This window comes from Bufo bufo, chromosome 2 (genome assembly GCF_905171765.1).
Source record: "Bufo bufo chromosome 2, aBufBuf1.1, whole genome shotgun sequence".
Classification (NCBI taxonomy): domain Eukaryota; kingdom Metazoa; phylum Chordata; class Amphibia; order Anura; family Bufonidae; genus Bufo; species Bufo bufo.
In genome coordinates, this window is record NC_053390.1 from 414,045,973 (window position 1) to 414,070,234 (window position 24,262).

A 24,262-nucleotide genomic window follows, 5' to 3' on the forward strand; every position below is an offset into this window, starting at 1 on the left:
GAGATTATTTTGCTTCCCTGTGAAGGTAAATAAAACTAAATTCCGTCAGCTCAGATAGCAGAGAAACAGCACAAAAAATAATAAGACAATGGGGACACTTACTAGTGCAGTATGTAGCTAGCAGAAGTGATACATCCAACTTTGCACCCAGGTGAATGGACATGCACATGCTAAATAGGCACAACTCTATATGGTGGGACCAGCATTCTGTCGCACACCATCTAGGGATATTGTCTGGTCCTTGTCCAGAGGGTCAAACGTGTACCGTAGATCCAAGGTTGGTCTCCAAACTCAGCTGGAGGAGAGGGATTCCCAGAATGGACGCTGGCAGTAATTCTTTCCATAGGAGGAAGAATAATTTCTCTCGGCTGATTACAGTGAGAGTCTCTTTATTGTAAAAAGGCAATGCATTTCCGTGACATATGGACACTTTCTTCAGACCATATAGAACACATTACATTCACCATATAAAAAGCAGCTAGGAGTCTGGAGACCAATTCTAGAGAAACAGCAAAAGGTTCTTAGAAAAAATGCCCAGAACTGTAGTTTCACAAAGAAGAAAATCACTTCGTAAAACAGACATTTCACAGAACTGTCAGGTCCTCTCTAAACCATTGTCAACAAATCTTTAATCTGGGCATGATTTGTCATACCGTTAATTTATCTATCTGCAAATTGGACTAAATATCTTCAAAAATCCTCATCCAAGTGCCTTACCTTGTAATCGTAGGCAGTGCTTACTATGATATTACTAGCTGTGGGATGCCACTCTATAAGACCAACTCTCCTGGAATGACCCACGAGTTCTTTTCGTGCGTTGGTTATATTTTTGGCTACAAAAGGCTTTGGAATATCCCAAATTTTGACCTGTTTGTGTAAGAAAGGTTTGAGAAAAAATAAAATATTACCAAACCAGCCACAAAATAGTAAACACAAAATTATTCATAACCGTTCTGCAGTCGTCTCTGCCACTGACAGGGCTAGCACACACACATCCTGATCTGCCCTCAGCCATTGGCTAGCCTTTTCATGGTATTTAGGCCACCTTCTATGTGGAAGGGTGCCTGAGCAAAAAGATTGCCTCGCTTGCTAGTCTCTGTGAAGGTGTTAGTTGCTGTTTGATTGTCTGTGTCTGACTCCTGCCCATTTACTATATTGTACCTGGTCCACCTGCCCTGACCTTTGCTTGCTTATACCACTGACCCTGTGCTGCCTGCCCAACCTTTGGCCTGTTTACCGGTGTGAATGAACTTTGCTTACTCTGCTTTCTCACTGACCAATTCTTTCTGCCTGTCCCCTTTGGTGACACGCACCAGTGTCTTTTGATCAGCCTGGGTCAGCGGTCACTGAATGGAGATTACTCCAAGAAGTAGCAGCCTGGTGGATCCCCTGCAGCGGAGGCCAGATCCATGTATAACGGTGAAAGGGTACAGACCACTGGGGCCACTTAGATAATGCCCTTAGGAGTAGTCCTAAGCCAAATCTGTTTAGTGACAGAGTCCACAAACTACTGTGTTACACTTAACAATGAGTTCTTGATGACCGATCATTAATATGAATCAGCAATTTGCAGAAGCTCCTGGTGGTGGAAACAGGCACTGGAATTTCACAGTTCTGTTTGCAGTATAATGGCCTGGGCTGGTTAGTGCAATGATTCCCCCCCCTTTCACTTGTACTCAATTTCCCTTCTTAGTAGGTGTCTGGCCAGCCACTGTGCAGAGGAATACATTCAAGGTGAGGCAGTGCTAAAACAGTGCCCCCTTACTATTCAGGGTGAATGGGGGTTCCAGAAGCCAGACTAACATCGTCCTAGCAATATACCATCACTTTCTTAAAAGTGCTGGATCGTGCAGGGCTAGTTTATTTATATTTTCAGACTGCTAGGCAGAGGCTTCCACCTAGCAGTGTTGCCGGGGAAGCCACCGGATCTCCATAAAAAGCTTTTGAAATGCTCCGATGCTCATATGAGGGGTCTGCCTGGGTGAAAATGGGGGTATGTCCGGTTCAGCTTTGAACCCAGACAACCCCTTTAAGTACCATTCCATAATTCCCTAAACCATTACTAGCAGAAATGTATAAAATTATAACTATCAATCATGCTAGGATCAAACACGCAGTTCTGAGGACTGCCATTTATATAAATTGCCAAACATATAATTAATACATTCAATAGTAAAGAATAACTTTGTTTTCTATTTTTTTTTTCAGATTTTTTTTGTGCATTAACACAATAATATTATGAAAAAAAAATCTTCCAATTGTAATAATTGAAATGTAAGTGCTAGGAAGACACTCCATTGTATTAGTGAGAGCTGGTAGAAGAAATACTGGTATTTTATTAGCAATAACAAAAACAAAACAAAAAAAAAGAGAAAACTAAAATAAACTAATTTGGGTATCATTTGTATATGTTAGGCTACTTTCACACTGGCGTTTCTGGGTCCGCTTGCAAGATCCGTTTCAGGGCTCTCACAAGCGGCCCAAAACGGATAAGGATCCATTCAGAATGCATCAATTTGGCTGCGTTTGGTCTCCGTTGCGTTTTTGTGGCAGTCACTAAAACGCAGCTTGCAGCGTTTTGGTGTCCGCCTGATGATACGGAGCCAAGCGGATCCGTCCTGACTTACAATGTAAGTCAATGGGGACGGATCCGTTTTCACTGACACAATATGGTGCAATTGAAAACGGAACTGTCCCCCATTGACTTTCTATGTAAGTCAAAACAGATCCTTTTTTGAATAATGCAAACGGAATCGTTATGAACGGATACAAGCGTTTGCATTATCGGTGCGGATCCGTCTGTGCAGATACAAGACGGATCCGCACCGAACACCAGTGTGAAAGTAGCCTTATTCATTCAAAGCCTAAGGCCCCTTTCACACAGGCGAGTTTTCCGCGTGGGTGCAATGCATGAGTTGAACGCATTGCATCCGCACTGAATCCGGACCCATTCATTTCTATGGGGCTGTACACATGAGCGGTGATTTTCACGGATCACTTGTGCGTTGCGTGAAAATCGCAGCATGCTCTATTTTGTGCATTTTTCACGCAACGCAGGCCCCATAGAAGTGAATAGGGCTGCGTGAAAATCGCAACCATCCGCAAGCAAGTGCGGATGCGGTGCGATTTTCACGCACGGTTGCTAGGAGACGATCGGGATGGAGACCCGATCATCATTATTTCCCCTTATAACATGGTTATAAGGCAAAATAATAGCATTCTGAATACAGAATGCATAGTACAATAGGGCTGGAGGGGTTAAAAAAAAATAATAATTTAACTCACCTTAATCCACTTAATCTTCTTTCTTCAGTCTTGCGTCACTGCGCTCATCACATGGCCCGTCACATGATCCATCAACATGGTAAAAGATCATGTGATGGACCATGTGATGAGCGCAGTGATGTCACCACAGGTCCTTTACCCAGGTCCTAAAGAGAGCAGACAGAAGAGAAGCCGGGCTGCGCGAACAAGTGGATTAAGGGGGGTTAAATGATTTTTTCCTTTTTTTAACCCCTGTACTATGCACAGAACACCTAACCCAATCTACAGAACACCTAACCCAAACCCGAACCTCTGTGAAGAAGTTCGGGTTTGGGTACCAAACATGCAGATTTTTCTCACGCGCGTGCAAAACGCATTACATTGTTTTGCACTCGTGCAGAAAAATCGTGCATTTTCCCGCAACGCACCCGCATCTTATCCGGGCAAAAAACATGACGCCCGTGTGAAAGAGGCCTAAGGGGAACACCTGATGGGTTCAAAACTTGGGGTAATTGGATGGTCAGTCATCAGATATTGCCATTGCTTATATACTCAAGGGGATATTTATCTTGAGGGGAATATTTGAAGTCTGCGTTGGAATACTTTATGCCACGTTTATAAAACATCACATGTTTGATAAATTTGTCGCATACTTAATCCTAACACTTTTGTCTAGAAAACCTACTCCACCCTCCTACTGGAGTGGGATTATGACTATTTTAAATAAATCTAGAGTCAAGCTCATTAACATAGGTAACCACACACACACATTTCAAAACTGGAGTGAGTGGTTGCTAGGAACACCTTTCTAGGCCAAAGCAGGAGACAACTCCTTTCCTTAGAGATTTTCTTCCAAGTTGACATGATACCTTCACATATTTCCTTCATATTTTGTATTCCACAAATCTTCTGTCCAAACACATGTTCTTTTGGATTAAGGTCTGGTGATTACATATGACACTGAAATACACTAAACATATTTTTGAGCTTATGGAACCTAATAGGTAATTTTTGTCCTAAAAGTAGTTACTGGAACATTGGGATACTGCGGCAAAGAGATTTTCCAGGATTTAAAAGAAAATATATATTAAAAAAATAAATCTGTAGCAGCTTCTTTCTCCAAAAACAGCTCCACACCTGTCCAAGGATTGTGTCTGGTGAGTTAAATGTGGCTGAACTGCAATACTGCATACAACCTATAGACCGGTGTGGAGCTGTTCTTGGAAGAAAGCTAACTGGATAACCGTTTTAATGAGTATTAAAATGTAGAAAGAAAACCGTGCTCTCTCCCCAGATCCACTGACAAAAGGCAGGATGGATCCATGAATCAATTTGGCTTACTTCAAAATCTGACCCCAAAACCAGAATGGTTGAGGAGAAAGCAAAATGTATCAAAGCAGGAATGGGATGTTTTCCAACAGCCACTTGTCAATCAAATTCTTGCCAGCAGTTCTTGTGTGGACGACAGGGTGAGTGCAATGATAAAGAGACGCTGTCAGAGAGTTATAATATTCCACAGTTTCTACTGCACAAGAACTACTAGAGAGAGGCCTGGGTCAGGGTCGCCAACTGTCCAGAAATTTCTGGACAGTCCATAAAAATAGCCAACTTTTTTCTTGTGTCCGTAATTTTTTGAGGCTGGCGATACTTGACTAGATTATTTTGGTGGTAATTTTCATGATTTTGCAGTGCACCGTAAATGTTGGTGATGAGCTCTTATCAGTATATTAAGCTACAGAAATGTATTAGTGCTCGGGTGCTTGAGTAGAACACTTTGGGATGCTCGGGTGCTCTACAGAACACCCAAGCACAATGATAGTCAATGGGAGAACCAGAGCATTAAATCAGGCACACCCTGCTCTGAAGAGGGGAGGGCGTCTGGTTCATAGGAAAACAGGGCTGGCGTTTCCATTAAGGCAAGGGGGGCAATTGCCCCGAATCCTTAGGGGCCCCCCATGCTGTCCCGCAACTAACTATATTTTCGTGGGGGCAGCAGCGGACAGTCACACGGAAATGAGCGCTTCCATTGTGGGGTCACTTATTACTGGCACATTATTGGGGGCACTTTAGGGGCATCTACTGAGGCCACAAAGAACGGTTATTTTATATGGGGGCTCTGTATAGGGGCATTTTATACTGGAACATATTATGGTGGGTACTATGGGGAAGGGGGGAGAGGAGTACTATGGGGTCATCTACGGGGGCACTGAGAAGGGGTATTTTATACTTACAAATTATGGGGGACACTGAGGGCATCTACTGGGGCACTATATATGGGGCATTTTATACTGGTACATTATGGGGGCACTATGGGGACATTTACTGGGGGAGAGGACCACTCTGGGGGCATTTACTGGGGGCACTATATAGGGGTATTTTATACTTGCACATTATGGGGGCACTATGGGGACATTAGCTGAACTGGGGGCATTACAAGGGGGGTATTTTTTGCACATTATAAGGAGAATTATTTCTACTGGGGGGCATTATGGTGGGATTTATTACTCCCCCATGGTATGACCCCCTAGTAGCAGCACCAGCCTCTCCCTGCTCTGCTATCCCTCTGCCCATTCTCCAAATCCTTATTATGAAATCTTTCTCATTAGGATAAAACACAACATCAGCTCCGCCGAGCCCAGCGGCCAAAGTGTTGAAGTGGTGCCCGAGATCCCCAAGGGGGAAGCCAAGTAACTAAGTTTTCATGTGAAATATGTTTATGTTATACACATATAGCATACACTGTGCCACACAATATACAGTTTCTTCTGTAAAAGTCATCAAGTGTTATGGGTGGGGGGGGCCCCCTTGGGTGGGGGGGGCCCCCTTATTGTTTTTTGCCCCAGGGCCCCATTTCACCTAGAACCGACGGAGGAGGAGGAGGAGGAGGAGGAGGAGGAGGATTGAACCATATACCCTTTTTTGTGGTGGAAGGGGTGCATGGGAGTACAGTGTATTCAATACACCATAAAAGCCACATTTAGGGTCCATTTACATGTCCGTAGAATGAGTCCGGATCTGTTCCGCGAATCCGGACCCATTGATTCTCTATGGGGCCGGAAGAGATGAGGACAGCACACAGTGTGCTGTCCGCATTTACGGAGCGTGGCCCCAATATTCCGGTCTGCGGCTCCCGAAAAAAATAGAACATGTTGTATTCTTGCCCGCAATTGCGGACAAGAATAGGCAGTTCTATGGGGGTGCCGGCCGGGTGTATTGCAGATCCGCAATACACTACGGTTGTGTGACTAGACCCTTAAAGAGTCAACCTGTCAGCATTTTCAGTTGACAGGCGGATGCGCTTATCAGTTATTATGCCCCCAGCAGCACTAAATACCCGCTCTAACAAAACATTGGCGGCAGGGCAGGCCAGCACCTCCAAGGCGTAGAGCACCAGTTTGTGCCACGTGTCCAGCTTGGACACTCAATAGTTGTAAGGCACAGAAGGATCACCGAGGATGCTGACACGGTCTGCTACGTACTCCACCATCTTCCAAAACTTTTCCCTCCTTGTGACACTAGGCTGCACATCAGGGTGAGGGTGCTGGCAGGGTGTCATGAAACTGTCCCAGGCCTTGGAGAGTGTTGACTTGCCTCTGTTGGAACTTCTTTGTGTTCCCCTCGTCTCCCCTCCTCGGTTGGCCAAGGAACTGTGTACTCTGCCGCCAGAGTTGTCAGCTGGAAATTTTTGGAGCAATTTTCCCACAAGGACCTTCTGGTATTGCACTATTTTGCTAGTCCTCTCCACCACAGGAATGAGAGATTAGAAGTTCTCTTTGTAGCCGGGGTCGAGAAGGGTGAACAACCAGTAATTGGTGTTGGCCAAAATGCGTATAAAACGAGGGTCACGGGAAAGGCAGCATAACAAAGTCAGCCATGTGTACCCGAGTCCAAACAGACAAGACTTTGCTGTCCTCATCAGGAGGATGACTCTAAATCTCCTCATCCTCTTCTTCGACCCATCCACGCTGAACAGATGGAATAAACCTGCTATGGGTACTACCCTCTGTAGCGGAGACAACCGTCTCATCCTCCTCATCATCATCCAGTTCGCGCTGAGAAGACTATCACCCTGTGTAGTCTTCCCCCATTTCCACCTCTTCCACATGCAAAGCGCCCACCTTCATTGTGAGCAGCGAGCGTTTCAGTAGACACAGAAGTGGGATGGTTACATAGAAACATAGAATGTGTTGGCAGATAAGAACCATTTAGCCCATCTAGTCTGCCCAATATACTGAATACTATGAATAGCCCTTGGCCCTATCTTATATAAAGGATGGCCTTATGCCTATCCCATGCATGCTTAACCACTTCAGCCCCCCTACCTTAAACACCCTTAATGACCAGGCCACTTTTTACACTTCTGACCTACACTACTTTCAACGTTTATTGCTCGGTCATGCAACTTACCACCCAAATGAATTTTACCTCCTTTTCTTCTCACTAATAGAGCTTTCATTTGGTGGTATTTCATTGCTGCTGACATTTTAACTTTTTTTGTTATTAATCGAAATTTAACGATTTTTTTGCAAAAAAATTAAATTTTTCACTTTCAGTTGTAAAATTTTGCAAAAAAAACGACATCCATATATAAATTTTTCTCTAAATTTATTGTTCTACATGTCTTTGATAAAAAAAATATGTTTGGGTAAAAAAAAAAAATGGTTTGGGTAAAAGTTATAGCGTTTACAAACTATGGTACAAAAATGTGAATTTCCGCTTTTTGAAGCGGCTCTGGACTTTCTGAGGTTCTACAATGGCCAGACAGTACAAACACCCCACAAATGACCTCATTTCGGAAAGTAGACACCCTAAGGTATTCGCTGATGGGCATAGTGAGTTCATAGAACTTTTTATTTTTTGTCACAAGTTAGCAGAAAATGATGATTTTATTTCTTACAAAGTCTCATATTCCACTAACTTGTGCCAAAAAATAAAAACTTCCATGAATTCACTATGCCCATCACGAAATACCTTGGGGTGTCTTCTTTCCAAAATGGGGTCACTTGTGGGGTAGTTATACTGCCCTGACATTTTAGGGGCCCAAATGCGTGCGAAGTAGTTTGAAATCAAAATCTGTAAAAAAAAATGGCCTGTGAAATCCGAAAGGTGCTCTTTGGAATGTGGGCCCCTTTGCCCACCTAGGCTGCAAAAAAGTGTCACACATCTGGTATTGCCGTACTCAGGAGAAGTTGGGCAATGTGTTTTGGGGTGTCATTTTACATATACCCATGCTGGGTGAGAGAAATATCTTGGCAAAAGACAACTTTTCCCATTTTTTTATACAAAGTTGGCATTTGACCAAGATATTTATCTCACCCAGCATGGGTATATGTAAAATGACACCCCAAAACACATTCCCCAACTTCTCCTGAGTACGGCGATACCACATGTGTGACACTTTTTTGCAGCCTAGGTGGGCAAAGGGGCCCACATTCCAAAGAGCACCTTTAGGATTTCACAGGTAATTTTTTACAGATTTTGATTTCAAACTACTTACCACACATTAGGGCCCCTAGAATGCCAGGGCAGTATAGCTACCCCACAAGTGACCCCATTTTGGAAAGAAGACACCCCAAGGTATTCCGTGAGGGGCATGGCGAGTTCTTAGAATTTTTTATTTTTTGTCACAAGTTAGCGGAAAATGATGATTTATTAATTTTTTTCTTACAAAGTCTCAAATTCCACTAACTTGTGACAAAAAATAAAAACTTCCATGAACTCACTATGCCCATCACGAAATACCTGGGGGTGTCTTCTTTCCAAAATAGGGTCACTTGTGGGGTAGTTATACTGCCCTGGCATTTTAGGGGCCCGAATGCGTGAGAAGTAGTTTGAAATCAAAATCTGTAAAAAATGGCCGGTGAAATCCGAAAGGTGCTCTTTGGAATGTGGGCCCCTTTGCCCACCTAGGGTGCAAAAAAGTGTCACACATCTGGTATCACCGTACTCAGGAGAAGTTGGGCAATGTGTTTTGTGGTGTCATTTTACATATACCCATGCTGGGTGAGATAAATATCTCGGTCAAATGCCAACTTTGTATAAAAAAAAAAAAAATGGGAAAAGTTGTCTTTTGCCAAGATATTTCTCTCACCCAGCATGGGTATATGTAAAATGACACCCTAAAACACATTGCCCAACTTCTTCTGAGTACGGCGATACCAGATCTGTGACACTTTTTTGCAGCCTAGATGCGCAAAGGGGCCCACATTCCTTTTATGAGGGCATTTTTAGACATTTGGATCCCAGACTTCTTCTCACGCTTTAGGGCCCCTAAAATGCCAGGGCAGTATAAATACCCCACATGTGACCCCATTTTGGAAAGAAGACACCCCAAGGTATTCAATGAGGGGCATGGCGAGTTCATAGAAATTATTTTTTTTTGGCACAAGTTAGCGGAAATTGATTTTTTTTTTCTCACAAAGTCTCCCTTTCCGCTAACTTGGGACAAAAATTTCAATCTTTCATGGACTCAATATGCCCCTCACGGAATACCTTGGGGTGTCTTCTTTCCGAAATGGGGTCACATGTGGGGTATTTATACTGCCCTGGCATTCTAGGGGCCCTAAAGCGTGAGAAGAAGTCTGGAATATAAATGTCTAAAAATTTTTACGCATTTGGATTCCGTGAGGGGTATGGTGAGTTCATGTGAGATTTAATTTTTTGACACAAGTTAGTGGAAAATGAGACTTTGTAAGAAAAAAAAAAATACAATTTCCGCTAACTTGGGCCAAAAAAATGTTTGAATGGAGCCTTACAGGGGGGGTGATCAATGACAGGGGGGTGATCAATGACAGGGGGGGTGATCAGGGAGTCTATATGGGGTGATCACCCCCCTGTCATTGATCACCCCCCTGTAAGGCTCCATTCAGACGTCTATGTGTTTTGCGGATCCGATCCATGTATCCGTAAAAAACATACGGACATCTGAATGCAGCCTTACAGGAGGGTGATCAATGACAGGAGGGTGATCAATGACAGGGGGGTGATCAGGGAGTCTATATGGGGTGATCACCCCGTCATTGATCACCCCCCTGTAAGGCTCCATTCAGACGTCTATGTGTTTTGCGGATCCGATCCATGCATCCGTAAAAAACATACGGACATCTGAATGCAGCCTTACAGGAGGGTGATCAATGACAGGAGGGTGATCAATGACAGGGGGGTGATCAGGGAGTCTATATGGGGTGATCACCCCGTCATTGATCACCCCCCTGTAAGGCTCCATTCAGACGTCTGTATGTGTTTTGCGGATCCGATCCATGTATCCGTGGATCCGTAAAAAACATACGGACATCTGAATGCAGCCCACAGGGGGGTGATCAATGACAGGGGGGTGATCAATGACAGGGGGGTGATCAGGGAGTCTATATGGGGTGATCAGGGGTTAATAAGGGGTTAATAAGTGACAGGGGGGGTGTAGTGTAGTGTGGTGCTTGGTGCTACTTATTACTGGGCTGCCTGTGTCCTCTGGTGGTCGATCCAAAAAAAGGGACCACCAGAGGACCAGGTAGCAGGTATATTAGACGCTGTTATCAAAACAGCGTCTAATATACCTGTTAGGGGTTAAAAAAAAATCGCATCTCCAGCCTGCCAGCGAACGATCGCCGCTGGCAGGCTGGAGATCCACTCGCTTACCTTCCGATCCTGTGAACGCGCGCATGTGTGCGCGCGTTCACAGGAAATCTCGCGTCTCGCGAGAGGACGCGTATATGCGTCCACCCAGAAGAGCAGGGCCGCCGCCAGGACGCAATCCTGCGTACGGCGTCCTGAGGCAGTTAAACTCCTTCACTGTATTTGCAACAACCACTTGCAGCAACTATTGTAGGTGGTGGCGGAAATCCTGATGGAAGTAAGGCCCGCAATCCTTGGCGTCGGTAGCACCTGCCATCCCAGGGTACGACTCGCTCTGGGCCTTCACAATGTTCACCCAGTGTGCCATCATGGAAATGTAGCGTCAATGGTCAAAAGTAATGCTATTTACAAAGTGGCAATGCCACAGACCATCGGCGCTAATTAGTAACAATAGTGCAGCAATGTCCCTGACAGCGCTGTACCTCCGCTGTAGTCACACACAGAAAACAACTTCAAATAGAATATGGGGATGCCGCGCACCTCTGCTTTACCTACTATGTGTTATAATATGGGGGTACTGTTTAGGGGTCAAGCCTAATGGGCTGTTTTACCTTATTTTCTTAGCAATAATCGCGAGGAGGATCTGCAAAGTCCAATGGGGGATAGTAACAGGGACAAAAAAGAAATGGAGGGAGATGAGTATGGGAATAAAGAAATACCACCTATCATTATCCCCTTTAATTCCCAGACAAAGCAGAGGTGCGCGGCATCCCCATATTCTATTTGAAATGGTCAAAAGTACTTGTCCATGTATCAGTCGTTAAGTGGACCTTCCCAATAACTGCGTTGGTCAGGGCACGGGTGAGGTTATGGGACACATGCTGGTGTCAGGCTGAGTAACGAGGGACGGCCGCCGCCATCAGGCTGCGGAAAGCCTCAGTGTCCACAAGCCTAAATGGCAACATTTCCAGGGCCAGCAATTTGGAAAGTTGCGCATTTAGTGCTATGGCCTGTGGGTGGCTGGGTATTTGCGCTTTTGTTCAAAGGCCTGGGGTATGGACATCTGTACGCTGCGCTGGGACACCTTAGTGGATGTGGTAGATGGTGGTGCTTGCGAAAGTCCAGGTGCAGGGTGGGAGGCATCCGGGCCTGCATCTTGGATAGGGGATTGGCCAGCACGTAACAGGGGAAGAGGAGGCAGTGGTGTGACCCGCAGACACCGATTGTGGACCCAGGCGTTCGGCCCACCTATTAGGGTGCTTTAATGCCATGTGGCGGATCATGCTGGTGGTGGTGAGGTTGCTAGTGTTCATGCCCCTGCTCATTTTGGTACAGCACAGGTTGCAAATGACAATTCTTTTATCGTCTGCACTTTCCTAAAAAAAGCGCCAGTCTGCGGAACACCTACCCCTTCTCAAGGGAGATTGCCGCAATGAGGTGCCCCGGGGAACAGTTGCGGGCCTGTTTGGTGTGGCCCGCCTTCTCCCTTTTGCCACCTCACTGCCTCTTCCAGTCTGTTGCGGTGCTGCGGATCCCTCCCCCTCTGTACTGCTGTCCTTGCTAGGCTTGCCACCTTCCCAGGTTGGGTCAGTGATTTCATGGTCCACCGCCTCACTCTGGTCATCCTCCTGACTTGTTGACATAACAAGAACCTCACTTATTTACAACTGTGTCTCATCCTCAACCTCTTGAGACACTAATTGCCGTTGACTTATTGGCAACTGTGTCTCATCATCATCATCCATCTCGTGAAACACTAATTGCCGTTTCTGACTGTGGATGCTCAAGAGTTTGGGAATCAGTGCACAAGATCTCCTCATGTCCCTCTTCAAGCGGGCAAATCATGGAATGGCGATGAAAAGAGCTCCTCGGAATATCTGAGTGTGGGATCACTTGTTTGCAAAGACTCTCCATGGTGGGAGGAAGGAGGATCAGGGTGAAGATTCTGTTAACAAGAATCTTGGCTACTGAGACTGGACTTTGTGGAAGACAGGGTGGTGCTTAACCGACTGGAAGCATTATCTGCTGCAATCCAACCGACCACCAGGTCTCAGTGGTGTAACTTCGAGAGTGGTGTCCTGCGCCGCCCTGCAAACTGGGCATGAAGCTAGGTATCGTGAATGAGTGTCTTTCTTGTGCTCCATCAGCAGCTCGGCCACTTCCCCATCCCTTACTGCTCGCCTTGAGCACATTAAATGGTATATATGCTTGCAAGTATGTCACACGTACAGTAGCACAGGTTTTGTAAGTGTATGTGCAAAAAAATTACACTGAAAGCCACAGATATTTAGGATGCACAAACGTTATACAGGAGATGTAGCGCAGGTAGTGTCGCTATCTGCAGCGGCGAAACAATTGCACTGAATGTCACAGCTATTTAGGATGGGCAAATGTAACACAACAGATGTAGCAGAGGTTGCGTCACTGGCGGCCAAACAATTGCACGCAATTTAGCACAGGTTGGGCTAATAATATATATTGCAGCCAGATAAAACAAAACAATAGTCCTTAAAAGGACTTTTGGGTCTCTAACACCTTTCACCAGTCTAAAACAAACCACTTCCTGTCCCTACACTATCTGTCCATTCTGCTGCGGCTCGCCCTGACTAAGACTGAACCGAACCACGTGTCATCGGGTGCTATATAGCACCCGATGACGCGTTCCGGCCAGCCAATCACTGTAATGCCACTAAACCAACATGGCTACAGCATTACAGTGAGTGCCAGTACTTCCCCGCATGTTTATTGGCTGCGTTACAGCCAACAAACATGCGTAAAAAAGACTCTAGCATCACGCTCGAGCACACGCGGTCAAAATGGTGTTCGGCCGAGCATGCTTGCCGCACACTACTTATAATCTTTAACGCTCATTATGGTTTTCCAATTAGTCCGTAAAAAAGGTTAGCTGTCCGTGATTTTGGGATAAGTTGTTAAAAAAAATAAAAATACACAGTTGCCAATCCTGGCCATACTGTTGGATTGCTCTGATGGTGCCGATATGAACATGGTTCGATTTCTGTGCAGCCACAATGGATTTCTCCCATAGAACTGTTTTTGCTCGCTACTATGTAAGCTCTAGAGACTGTTTTACATTAATCTAAATGGAGCGCAAGGCTTTCTGAAAGTGAAGCAATCATGGTTGTAAACATGAACTTCCATTTCATGACCATAGTCACCTGCATTTCTCCCCCATTCTGGTGTGAACTTTTTACTTCCTCCTGTTTTTCTTTACCACTCCACTCATAATCTAAGTCAGAAAAGCAAAGGACAACTGTCCACCTTCTCAGTAGGTTGTGTCATTGATGAAGGATTTTTTTATTACAGTTTTTCCTGGAGACTATAGTCATGGACAAATCTAAACCATAGTCATAAGATGTCAATCTACATTTTGTACAGTCATTGCACACAGGACCTGCACGTCAATGTGGTTGATTTCAGGGTGTGACTGGTATGTAACAGCGGTCGTTCAGACTAAAAAAATAAAAAAAATGTAAATAAAAATACAACAATTATTATTAAGGGGATCACAACTGCAAACATTTCATGGTGATACTCCTATGATACAGAACTTATGTATTGTAGTTGCACGCTACCGTCTACAATGAAACAACTTCCAGATTTACAGTAAAATATTTCAGTGGGGAGCAGGAAAAAATACTTTTCTCTAGAAAAAGCAACATAGTATAGGAGTCGCAGATCATCAGTTGCTACCAAAGGGTTTAGTAAATGTACTATAGTTTAGAACTTATAAGAATAGGTACAGTAACTGCATTTTAGCATCTTGAGAGAGGTCTTATAACAAAATCTAGTCAAATTATAATTTATGAACTTACAGAAGCATCTTCAGAGCAGGAAGCAATGACGTAGTCGTCAAAGGGGTTCCACTTGATGTCCAACACATTTCCTCTGTGCCCAGAAACCTTAGGATAATGAGGATCAAGCTTTCCTGACTGAAAAACAAAACACTTTATAAGTAACTTACATTGACATTATATGACAGTACAGTCCAAGTATTTCATTCATCCCTACTTCCAAACAGAATAGAAATATATAACTATATCTAGACACAGGGGCGTAACTAGAAGTGACTGGGCCCCACAGCAAATTTTTGTATGGGACCCCCTCCCCCCCCAAGAAAACTACTGATCGTTACACAGACCGAAATATAGAAAAATAATTTTTTTAAGTAATTAAACCAAATAAAAACAATACAATTTTTGTATCGTATTGAGCCGCAGAATAAAGACGTCATTTTTTGTGAACGCCGTGATGTCAAAACCTCAAAAACCTTGGCGGAATTGTGTGTTTTTTGTTTTATTTTTTTTTAACCCACAAATAATTTTTTTCCTGCTTTCTGATACAAGACATGGTAAATTAAGTGGCGACATTTAAAAAAATGCATCTTGTCCCACATAGCTGTGTGGGTAAATGCCTTGCTTCTGATGTGAAAGGTCGAGAGTTCGAATCCCAGGAGAAACTTTTCTGAAAGACATGTTAAACGAGATTTAAATACAAGGGTCTCGTAGCTTAGAGTGTGTGCCTCAGCCTGTCATCTCTGCAGGGATAGACAGGACACGCTGTCGGGGGCCGGGGGCCGGGCCCCCTGTCAGCCCGAGCAGTCGCTTCCCCTGCTTCCCCGGTAGTTACACCACTGTCTAGACAGTAGAGAAGGAAATTGTGTGGAACTACTCTACGGCCGTATGTGAGGGACTATTTTCTATGCAGGGAGGAAGGTAATTGAGAGATAATTGCAATGCATCCTGGAAAATGCGGGTGCTTGATGAGCTACTGCTCACCCGCAGAAAGGCAAGCAAGTCATTCAGATATGCAGGTATACAAGCGTACTTTAACATGTCGTTTTTACTAGTGCTTTCCTGCACTTTTTCACAGGTGCCTTTTGGAGTGTTTTTTGCAGTAAAAAGTTAGGTGAAGGTCTATGGGATATACAAAAAGCAGCCATTTTTGACTACTGGGGTTTCTGTTAATTAGATGGAGTATTTTTTTTTTTTGCCTTTGCTTTTTTTATTGGAGTTTTTCCAAACCTTCTCTATGGGATAAAACACCATGAAGAAAACAATAAAGATAAGACATGCCGTGCCTCATTGATGAAAACGGTCTGATTTGCCCATAACAGTTGCACTTATTCTAGCATTTTTTTTTAAAACACAAAGAACACCAGAGCCAAAACTCAGGTGCGTAAGGAGACTTTTTAGCATCTGTTTTTTTGCAGTAAAAACACCAGCTCCAGATGTTAGTTAGTTGGAGGTTTACATGAAATATCAAACGCTGAACACATAAGTACTATTGCAATTTTTTTCCCATTAGGTGGTGTTTTTATCTTTCTCGCTTCTTTCCAAAAATGTAGCATGCTGTAGCTTTTGGCATTTTTTCCAGGTGTTTTCACATCACATTCTGCATAGGGGGAACACACCATAAAAAAAATTAAAAAAACACTAGTGGTCAAACACACAGTTTGCAAACACTACAAAAAAATAAGGCAAAAACAGCTAAAAAAAAAAAATATACTGCATACTGCCAGACAAAATTTGTGTATGTATGACCCAAAAATACAGTTTTCAATTTTTGGGATAACCTTCTTAACCACCTCAGCCCCCAGTGCTTAAACACCCTGAAAGACCAGGCCACTTTTTACACTTCTGACCTACACTACTTTCACCGTTTATTGCTCGGTCATGCAACTTACCACCCAAATGAATTTTACCTCCTTTTCTTCTCACTAATAGAGCTTTCATTTGGTGGTATTTCATTGCTGCTGACATTTTTACTTTTTTTGTTATTAATCGAAATTTAACGATTTTTTTTGCAAAAAAATGACATTTTTCACTTTCAGTTGTACAATTTTGCAAAAAAAACGAGATCCATATATAAATTTTGCTCTAAATTTATTGTTCTACATGTCTTTGATAAAAAAAAAATGTTTGGGTAAAAAAAAAATGGTTTGGGTAAAAGTTATAGCGTTTACAAACTATGGTACAAAAATGTGAATTTCCGCTTTTTGAAGCAGCTCTGACTTTCTGAGCACCTGTCGTGTTTCCTGAGGTTCTACAATGCCCAGACAGTACAAACACCCCACAAATGACCCCATTTCGGAAAGTACACACCCTAAGGTATTCGCTGATGGGCATAGTGAGTTCATAGAACTTTTTATTTTTTGTCACAAGTTAGCGGAAAATGATGATTTTTTTTTTATTATTTTTTTTTCTTACAAAGCCTCATATTCCACTAACTTGTGACAAAAAATAAAAAGTTCTATGAACTCACTATGCCCATCAGCGAATACCTTGGGGTCTCTTCTTTCCAAAATGGGGTCACTTGTGGGGTAGTTATACTGCCCTGGCATTCTAGGGGCCCAAATGTGTGGTAAGGAGTTTGAAATCAAATTCCGTAAAAAATGACCTGTGAAATCCGAAAGGTGCTCTTTGGAATATGGGCCCCTTTGCCCACCTAGGCTGCAAAAAAGTGTCACACATCTGGTATCTCCGTACTCAGGAGAAGTTGAGGAATGTGTTTTGGGGTGTCTTTTTACATATACCCATGCTGGGTGAGATAAATATCTTGGTCAAATGCCAACTTTGTATAAAAAAATGGGAAAAGTTGTCTTTTGCCAAGATATTTCTCTCACCCAGCATGGGTATATATAAAATGACACCCCAAAACACATTCCCCACCTTCTCCTGAGTACGGAGATACCAGATGTGTGACACTTTTTTGCAGCCTAGGTGGGCAAAGGGGCCCATATTCCAAAGAGCACCTTTCGGATTTCACAGGTCATTTTTTACAGAATTTGATTTCAAACTCCTTACCACACATTTGGGCCCCTAGAATGCCAGGGCAGTATAACTACCCCACAAGTGACCCCATTTTGGAAAGAAGAGACCCCAAGGTATTCGCTGATGGGCATAGTGAGTTCATGGAAGTTTTTATTTTTTGTCACAAGTTAGTGGAATATGAGACTTTGTATGAAAAAAAAAAAAAAAAAAAAAAATCATCATTTTCCACTAACTTGTGACTAAAAATTAAAAATTCTAGGAACTTGCCATGCCCCTCACGGAATACCTTGGGGTGTCTTATTTCCAAAATGGGGTCACTTGTGGGGTAGTTATACTGCCCTGGCATTTTACAGGGGCCCTAATGTGTGGTAAGTAGGTAAATGACCTGTGAAATCCGAAAGGTGCTCTTTGGAATGTGGGCCCCTTTGCCCACCTAGGCTGCAAAAAAGTGTCACACATCTGGTATCTCCGTACTCAGGAGAAGGTGGGGAATGTGTTTTGGGGTGTCATTTTACATATACCCATGCTGGGTGAGAGAAATATCTTGGCAAAGACAACTTTTCCCATTTTTGTTATACAAAGTTTGCATTTGACCAAGATATTTCTCTCACCCAGCATGGGTATATGTAAAAAGACACCCCAAAACACATTCCTCAACTTCTCCTGAGTACGGAGATACCAGATGTGTGACACTTTTTTGCAGCCTAGGTGGGCAAAGGGGCCCAAATTCCTTTTAGGAGGGCATTTTTAGACATTTGGATACCAGCATTCTTCTTACGCTTTGGGGCCCCTAAAATGCCAGGGCAGTATAAATACCCCACATGTGACCCCATTTTGGAAAGAAGACACCCCAAGGTATTCAATGAGGGGCATGGTGAGTTTATTGAAAAAAAAATTTTTGGGCACAAGTTAGCGGAAATTGATTTTTTTGATTTTGTTCTCACAAAGTCTCCCTTTCCGCTAACTTGGGACAAAAATTTCAATCTTTCATGGACTCAATATGCCCCTCACGGAATACCTGGGGGTGTCTTCTTTCCAAAATGGTGTTATTTGTGGGGTGTTTGTACGGCCCTGGCATTTGAGGGTCTCCGCAATCATTACATGTATGGCCAGCATTAGGAGTTTCTGCTATTCTCCTTATATTGAGCATACGGGTAATGAGATTTTTTTTTTCCGTTCAGCCTCTGGGCTGAAAGAAAAAAATGAACGGCACAGATTTCTTCATTCGCATCGATCAATGTGGATGAAAAAATCTCTGCCAAAAAAAGAAAAAGGAGGGGAAAGGCGTCTGCCAGGACATAGGAGCTCCGCCCAACATCCATACCCACTTCAGCTCGTATGCCCTGGCAAACCAGATTTCTCCATTCACATCAATCGATGTGGATGAATAAATCATTGCCGGGATTTTTTTTTTATATATACAAAGTGTTTGCCAAAGTATATGAACACCGCCACCTCCTCAGCTCATATGCCTCGGAAAAACATATCTTTTACTGCAGAGGAGAAATCTCGTCTTGCAGCGCCACATACACCGACTTGCGTGTAATCTGACAGCAGCGCAATGCTTCTGTCCGAATGCACATCAGTGCTGCAGCTGGTCGATCGGATGGTCCACCTGGAAGGTAAAAAAAACAAAACAAAAAAGAAAAAACCAGGCCGCAAAGCAATAACTTTATTAACTTTAGAACAGAACATATTAACTTTTTAAAACTTTTTTAACTTTTTTACTTACCGGTAATTTTTTTTTTTTTTTTTTTTTTTTTTTTACCTTTATAGAACAAACCTCTCCTTCCCCATGGGACAATGTGCAAAGCGCAAATCGCCCAAAGATGTGGCGAAGTACGTTATGCACTTTATCCCAGGTGAAAGGAGAGGTTTGCAGCAGCTGTGAGAGAAAGGGCCCTAATAGCCCTGTGTGCCTGTCCTGGTGAGATGTGATCCCTATGCTAGGTGTACCTGTGTGTGGTACTTCCGGAAACACTCTCCTAAGCATAGGGCAGGGTGGTCCGGACAGTCAGGACAGAAATAGCGGGTGTCACGCCTTATTCCACTCCTGCTACAGACACGACATTTTTTTCGGGGTGGCGGTTGGGTTGAGGTACCAGCAACGACACTGGGGAAATGTCGCTCGTGTAGACGGCTAACTACACTGGTGGATGGGGCCACGGAACCTCCTGGGTAAAGGAGGTTCTCTATGATCTCTTCCTGGAATTTGAGGAAGGATCGTGTTCTCCCAGCCTTACTGTAGAGAACAAAACTATTGTAGAACGCCAATTGAATTAAATATACAGACACCTTCTTATACCAGCGTCTGGTTCTGCGGGAAACTAAATAGGGAGCCAACATCTGGTCATTGAAGTCCACCCCTCCCATGAGCGCATTATAGTCGTGGACTGAGAGGGGCTTTTCAATGACACGGGTTGCCCTTTGAATTTGTATTGTCGTGTCTGCGTGAATGGAGGAGAGCATGTAAACGTCACGCTTGTCTCTCCATTTCACCGCGAGCAGTTCTTCGTTACACAAGGCAGCCCTCTCCCCCCTTGCAAGACGGGTGGTTACAAGCCGTTGGGGGAAGCCCACGCGACTAGTTCGCGCGGTGCCACAGGCGCAAATCCGTAACAAATGCCTAAAGAGGGCCACACTTGTGTAAAAATTGTCCACATAAAGATGGTACCCCTTGCCGAATAAGGGTGACACCAAGTCCCAGACTGTCTTCCCACTGCTCCCCAGGTAGTCAGGGCAACCGACCGGCTCCAGGGTCTGATCTTTTCCCTCATAGATCAGAAATTTGTGGGTATAGCCTGTGGCCCTTTCACAGAGCTTATACAATTTGACCCCATACCGGGCACGCTTGCTTGGGATGTATTGTTTGAAGCCAAGGCGCCCGGTAAAATGTATTAGGGACTCGTCTACGCAGATGTTTTGCTCAGGGGTATACAAATCTGCAAATTTCTGGTTGAAATGGTCTATGAGGGGCCGAATTTTGTGGAGCCGGTCAAAAGCTGGGTGGCCTCTGGGACGGGAGGTGGTGTTGTCGCTAAAGTGCAGGAAACGCAGGATGGCCTCAAATCGTGTCCTGGACATAGCAGCAGAGAACATGGGCATGTGATGAATTGGGTGCGTTGACCAATATGACCGCAATTCATGCCTTTTTGTCAGGCCCATGTTGAGGAGAAGGCCCAGAAAAATTTTAAGTTCGGAAACTTGGACTGGTTTCCACCGGAAAGGCTGGGCATAAAAGCTTCCCGGGTTTGCGGTTATAAATTGTGCGGCATATTGGTTGGTCTCTGCCACGACTAAGTCCAAGAGCTCCGCAGTCAAGAACAGCTCAAAAAATCCCAGGGCCGTACTGATCTGAGCCGTCTCAACCCGAACTCCAGACTGGGCGGTGAAAGGGGGAACTACTGGTGCGGCTGAAGTTGGTGACTGCCAATCAGGATTTGCCAGCACCTCAGGGATTCTAGGGGCTCTACGGGCCTGTCTGTGCGGTGGCTGCGACGGGGTAACTAGTGCACGTGCCACCGTACCAGCTTCAACTGCCCTTCTGGTGCTCGCTACTTCACCATGTTGTACGGCAGTGCTGGTACTAGGTCCAGGAAGGGCTGCGCTGCTGGTGTATGCCTCACCACGTGATCCGGCAGCGACAGCCCCACTCTGCTGCTCTTGAAACGGATCCTGCGTAACCTGTGGTCTAGCGACACGGGGCCGGGTACGCCTGGTGCTGCCAGGGACCTCAACCTCCTCGTCCGAACTTTGGGTCAGAGAGCCACTGCTTTCTACAGGTTCATATTCTGACCCGCTAGATTCGTCAGATGAGGGTTCCCACTCCTCATCCGACTGGGTCAGAATCCTGTAGGCCTCTTCAGAAGAATACCCCCTGTTTGACATTTGGACTACTAAATTTAGGGGTATTCCCTGAGACTACCCAAGAAAAAAAGCAAGCCTGTCTTACAAAGGGGAGGCTAGCGAAGTACCGGAGGCCGCTGCGGTTGATAAAAAATATCAAAACTGATTTTTTTATCGCCGCAGAGCGTGTAAAGTGAATGTGCAGTGATCAAAAAATAATAATTTTTTGTCACTGCGGTGGGGCGGGCGTGGGTGAACGCACGTGTGGGCGACCGATCAGGCCTGATCGGGCAAACACTGCGTTTTGGGTGGAGGGCGAACTAAAGTGACACTAATACTATTATAGATCTGACCGTGATCAGTTTTGATCACTTACAGATACTATAAAAGTACAAATGCTGATTAGCGATACGCTAAACAGCGAATAAAAGTGACTGCGGTGCGGTGGGGTGGGCGCTAACTGACGCTAACTACCTAACCAAGGGGCCTAAACTATCCCTAAAACCTAACAGCCAATACTAGTGAAAAAAAAAAGTGTCAGTTTACACTGATCACTTTTTGTCTTTCACTAAGTGATTGACAGGGGGCGATCAAGGGGTTAATTTGGATGATGGGGGTGATGGATGGTGATCAGGGGCTAAGAGCAGTGTTTGGTGTGTACTCACAGTGATGTCTGCTTCTCTGCTGGATCCAACCGACGAAAAGGACCAGCAGAGGAGCAGAGAAGCCATATAACAGATCATATTTACTAATATGATCTGTTATCTGGCTTGTGATTCGATTTTTTAAAAATCAGCAACCTGCCAGCGACGATCATTGGCTGGCAGGTTGCTGATGAAATACTCCTCGAACTTTTGCCGGCCCGCGATGCGCATGCGCGGGCCGGCTGTGACCGAAATCTCGCGTCTCGCGAGAGGACGCGCCGGCGCGTCCAGGAGGAATTAAACAACCACCTCCAGGACGCGTCTGTGCGTACAGCGGTCCGGAGGTGGTTAAAGGGGTTGTCCCACGAAAAATATTGTACACTTTTGAAACCAGCATCTGGATCTGAATACTTTCGGAATTGAATGTTATAAATTTTTTTTAGCATAACCACTGAGTTATTCAATAAAATGTATCTGTATAGCGCCACCTGCTGTTTGTTCTTTTTCTTCTTTCTTTGTCCAGCTCACTGAAAAGGGCGCACATGCTCAGTTTCAGCCTTGAACTGCCTCCTGCGCTGTGATAGGGAGAGCTGAGACACGCCCCCTTAGCTGTAGCAGAAAAGACACATCCCTTGAGTTGTCAGCTTGATATTAATCTAGCAGAAAAATGAATGGGGAGATCTCTGGACCCATGTGAGGTACAGGGCTGGTTCTAGCTTTGTTAGAAAGAGGTTGCCATGCCCTATATGATGTCTGAATTTCATGAATTTACATTGGTCACTGGATAACCCCTTTAAGAAAAGTTAGGTGATTACCAAGTACATGCTTATATGTAACTAAACTTTCCCAGGAACAGGCATAACACAAACAAAATGGCTGAATAGAGTTTTCAAAAATCTTTATGTAGCGTTGAAGCACATTGTGCTTTTTGCATCAATCACAAATACAAGCCTAACCAAGAAAACAATGTGCTTTTAATATGTCTGACAGAAACAAACGTTCTCTACTGTTACAATCACAGTTGTAAGCCCGTGGAGCTCTGTAGACACTTATGATATCTTACTCTATAAAACACAAGGAATCCGTAATCTGTCACAGTAATCTTCTTGAGAAAACACAGATCCACAGCATATCATGCAGATTCATGGTGTATTTACTGTCAGATGTCGTACAGTTATGGAGCGTTTATATTTTATCCAACATCGTCTTTTACAACTGGGTCAACATGAGAAGTAATACACCGGAAGACCGAGACATTTTTATTAGCACAAATCTGTATAATTACTACATTTTTGTGTCAAATGGTTTTAATTACGGTAGTTAAATCAGATCGAGTACAATTTACAGTATATATGGCTGCGTTCTTCCTTTATGAAATGCAGGGAACAAACAATCGGAAAAGCCCCATGTAAAATGTACAGTTAGGTCCATATATATTTGGACACTGACAAATTTAGTTTTTTACACCTGTATACTAAAACATATTCAAGTTATAGTTATATAATGGACATGGACATAAAGGCCAGACCTTTAGCTTTCATTTGAGGGTATCCACATTAAAATTGGATGAAGGGTTTAGGAGTTTAAGCTCCTTTACAGGTGGCACCCTGTTTTTAAAGGGACCAAAAGTAATTAGACAATTGACTCAAAGACTGTTTCATGGACAGGTGTGGGCAATTCCTTCATTATTTCACTCTCAATTAAGCACATAAAAGGCCTGGAGTTGATTTGAGGTGTAGTGCTTGCATTTTGAAGATTTTGCTGAGAAGTAAGTAGGGCTGCACGATATGGGAATTTTGTGCGATTGCGATTAGGGCCCTAAAAATTGCGATTACGATATGCAATGCGATATTTTAAAGGGAATTGTTCTAGAGGTGAATTTGCTTGAATTTTCCCATATGAGCCGCTGACGCGGCTGGGTATGACAGTTATGGGGGATCTGGGGATGGCGCTGTTGTGTGGGGGATCTGGGGATGGCGCTGTTGTGTGGGGGATCTGGGGATGGCGCTGTTGTGTGGGGGATCTGGGGATGGCGCTGTTGTGTGGGGGATCTGGGGATGGCGCTGTTGTGTGGGGGATCTGGGGATGGCGCTGTTGTGTGGGGGATCTGGGGATGGCGCTGTTGTGTGGGGGATCTGGGGGTGG

At 44.3% G+C, this 24,262-nt stretch overlaps 1 protein-coding gene across 1 annotated transcript in view; it reads right to left on the bottom strand.

Annotated features, from left to right (window-relative positions):
- Positions 1 to 24,262, bottom strand: part of CORO2A (coronin 2A) — a 232,443-nt gene that overhangs the window by 51,897 nt on the left and 156,284 nt on the right. Inside the window, exons 3-4 of the mRNA XM_040417297.1 lie at positions 14,670 to 14,786; positions 718 to 867 (exon numbers count right to left, since the gene is read on the bottom strand). Of these exons, the coding sequence (XP_040273231.1) occupies positions 718 to 867; positions 14,670 to 14,786 (267 nt within the window). The remainder of the gene's footprint in view (positions 1 to 717; positions 868 to 14,669; positions 14,787 to 24,262) is intronic.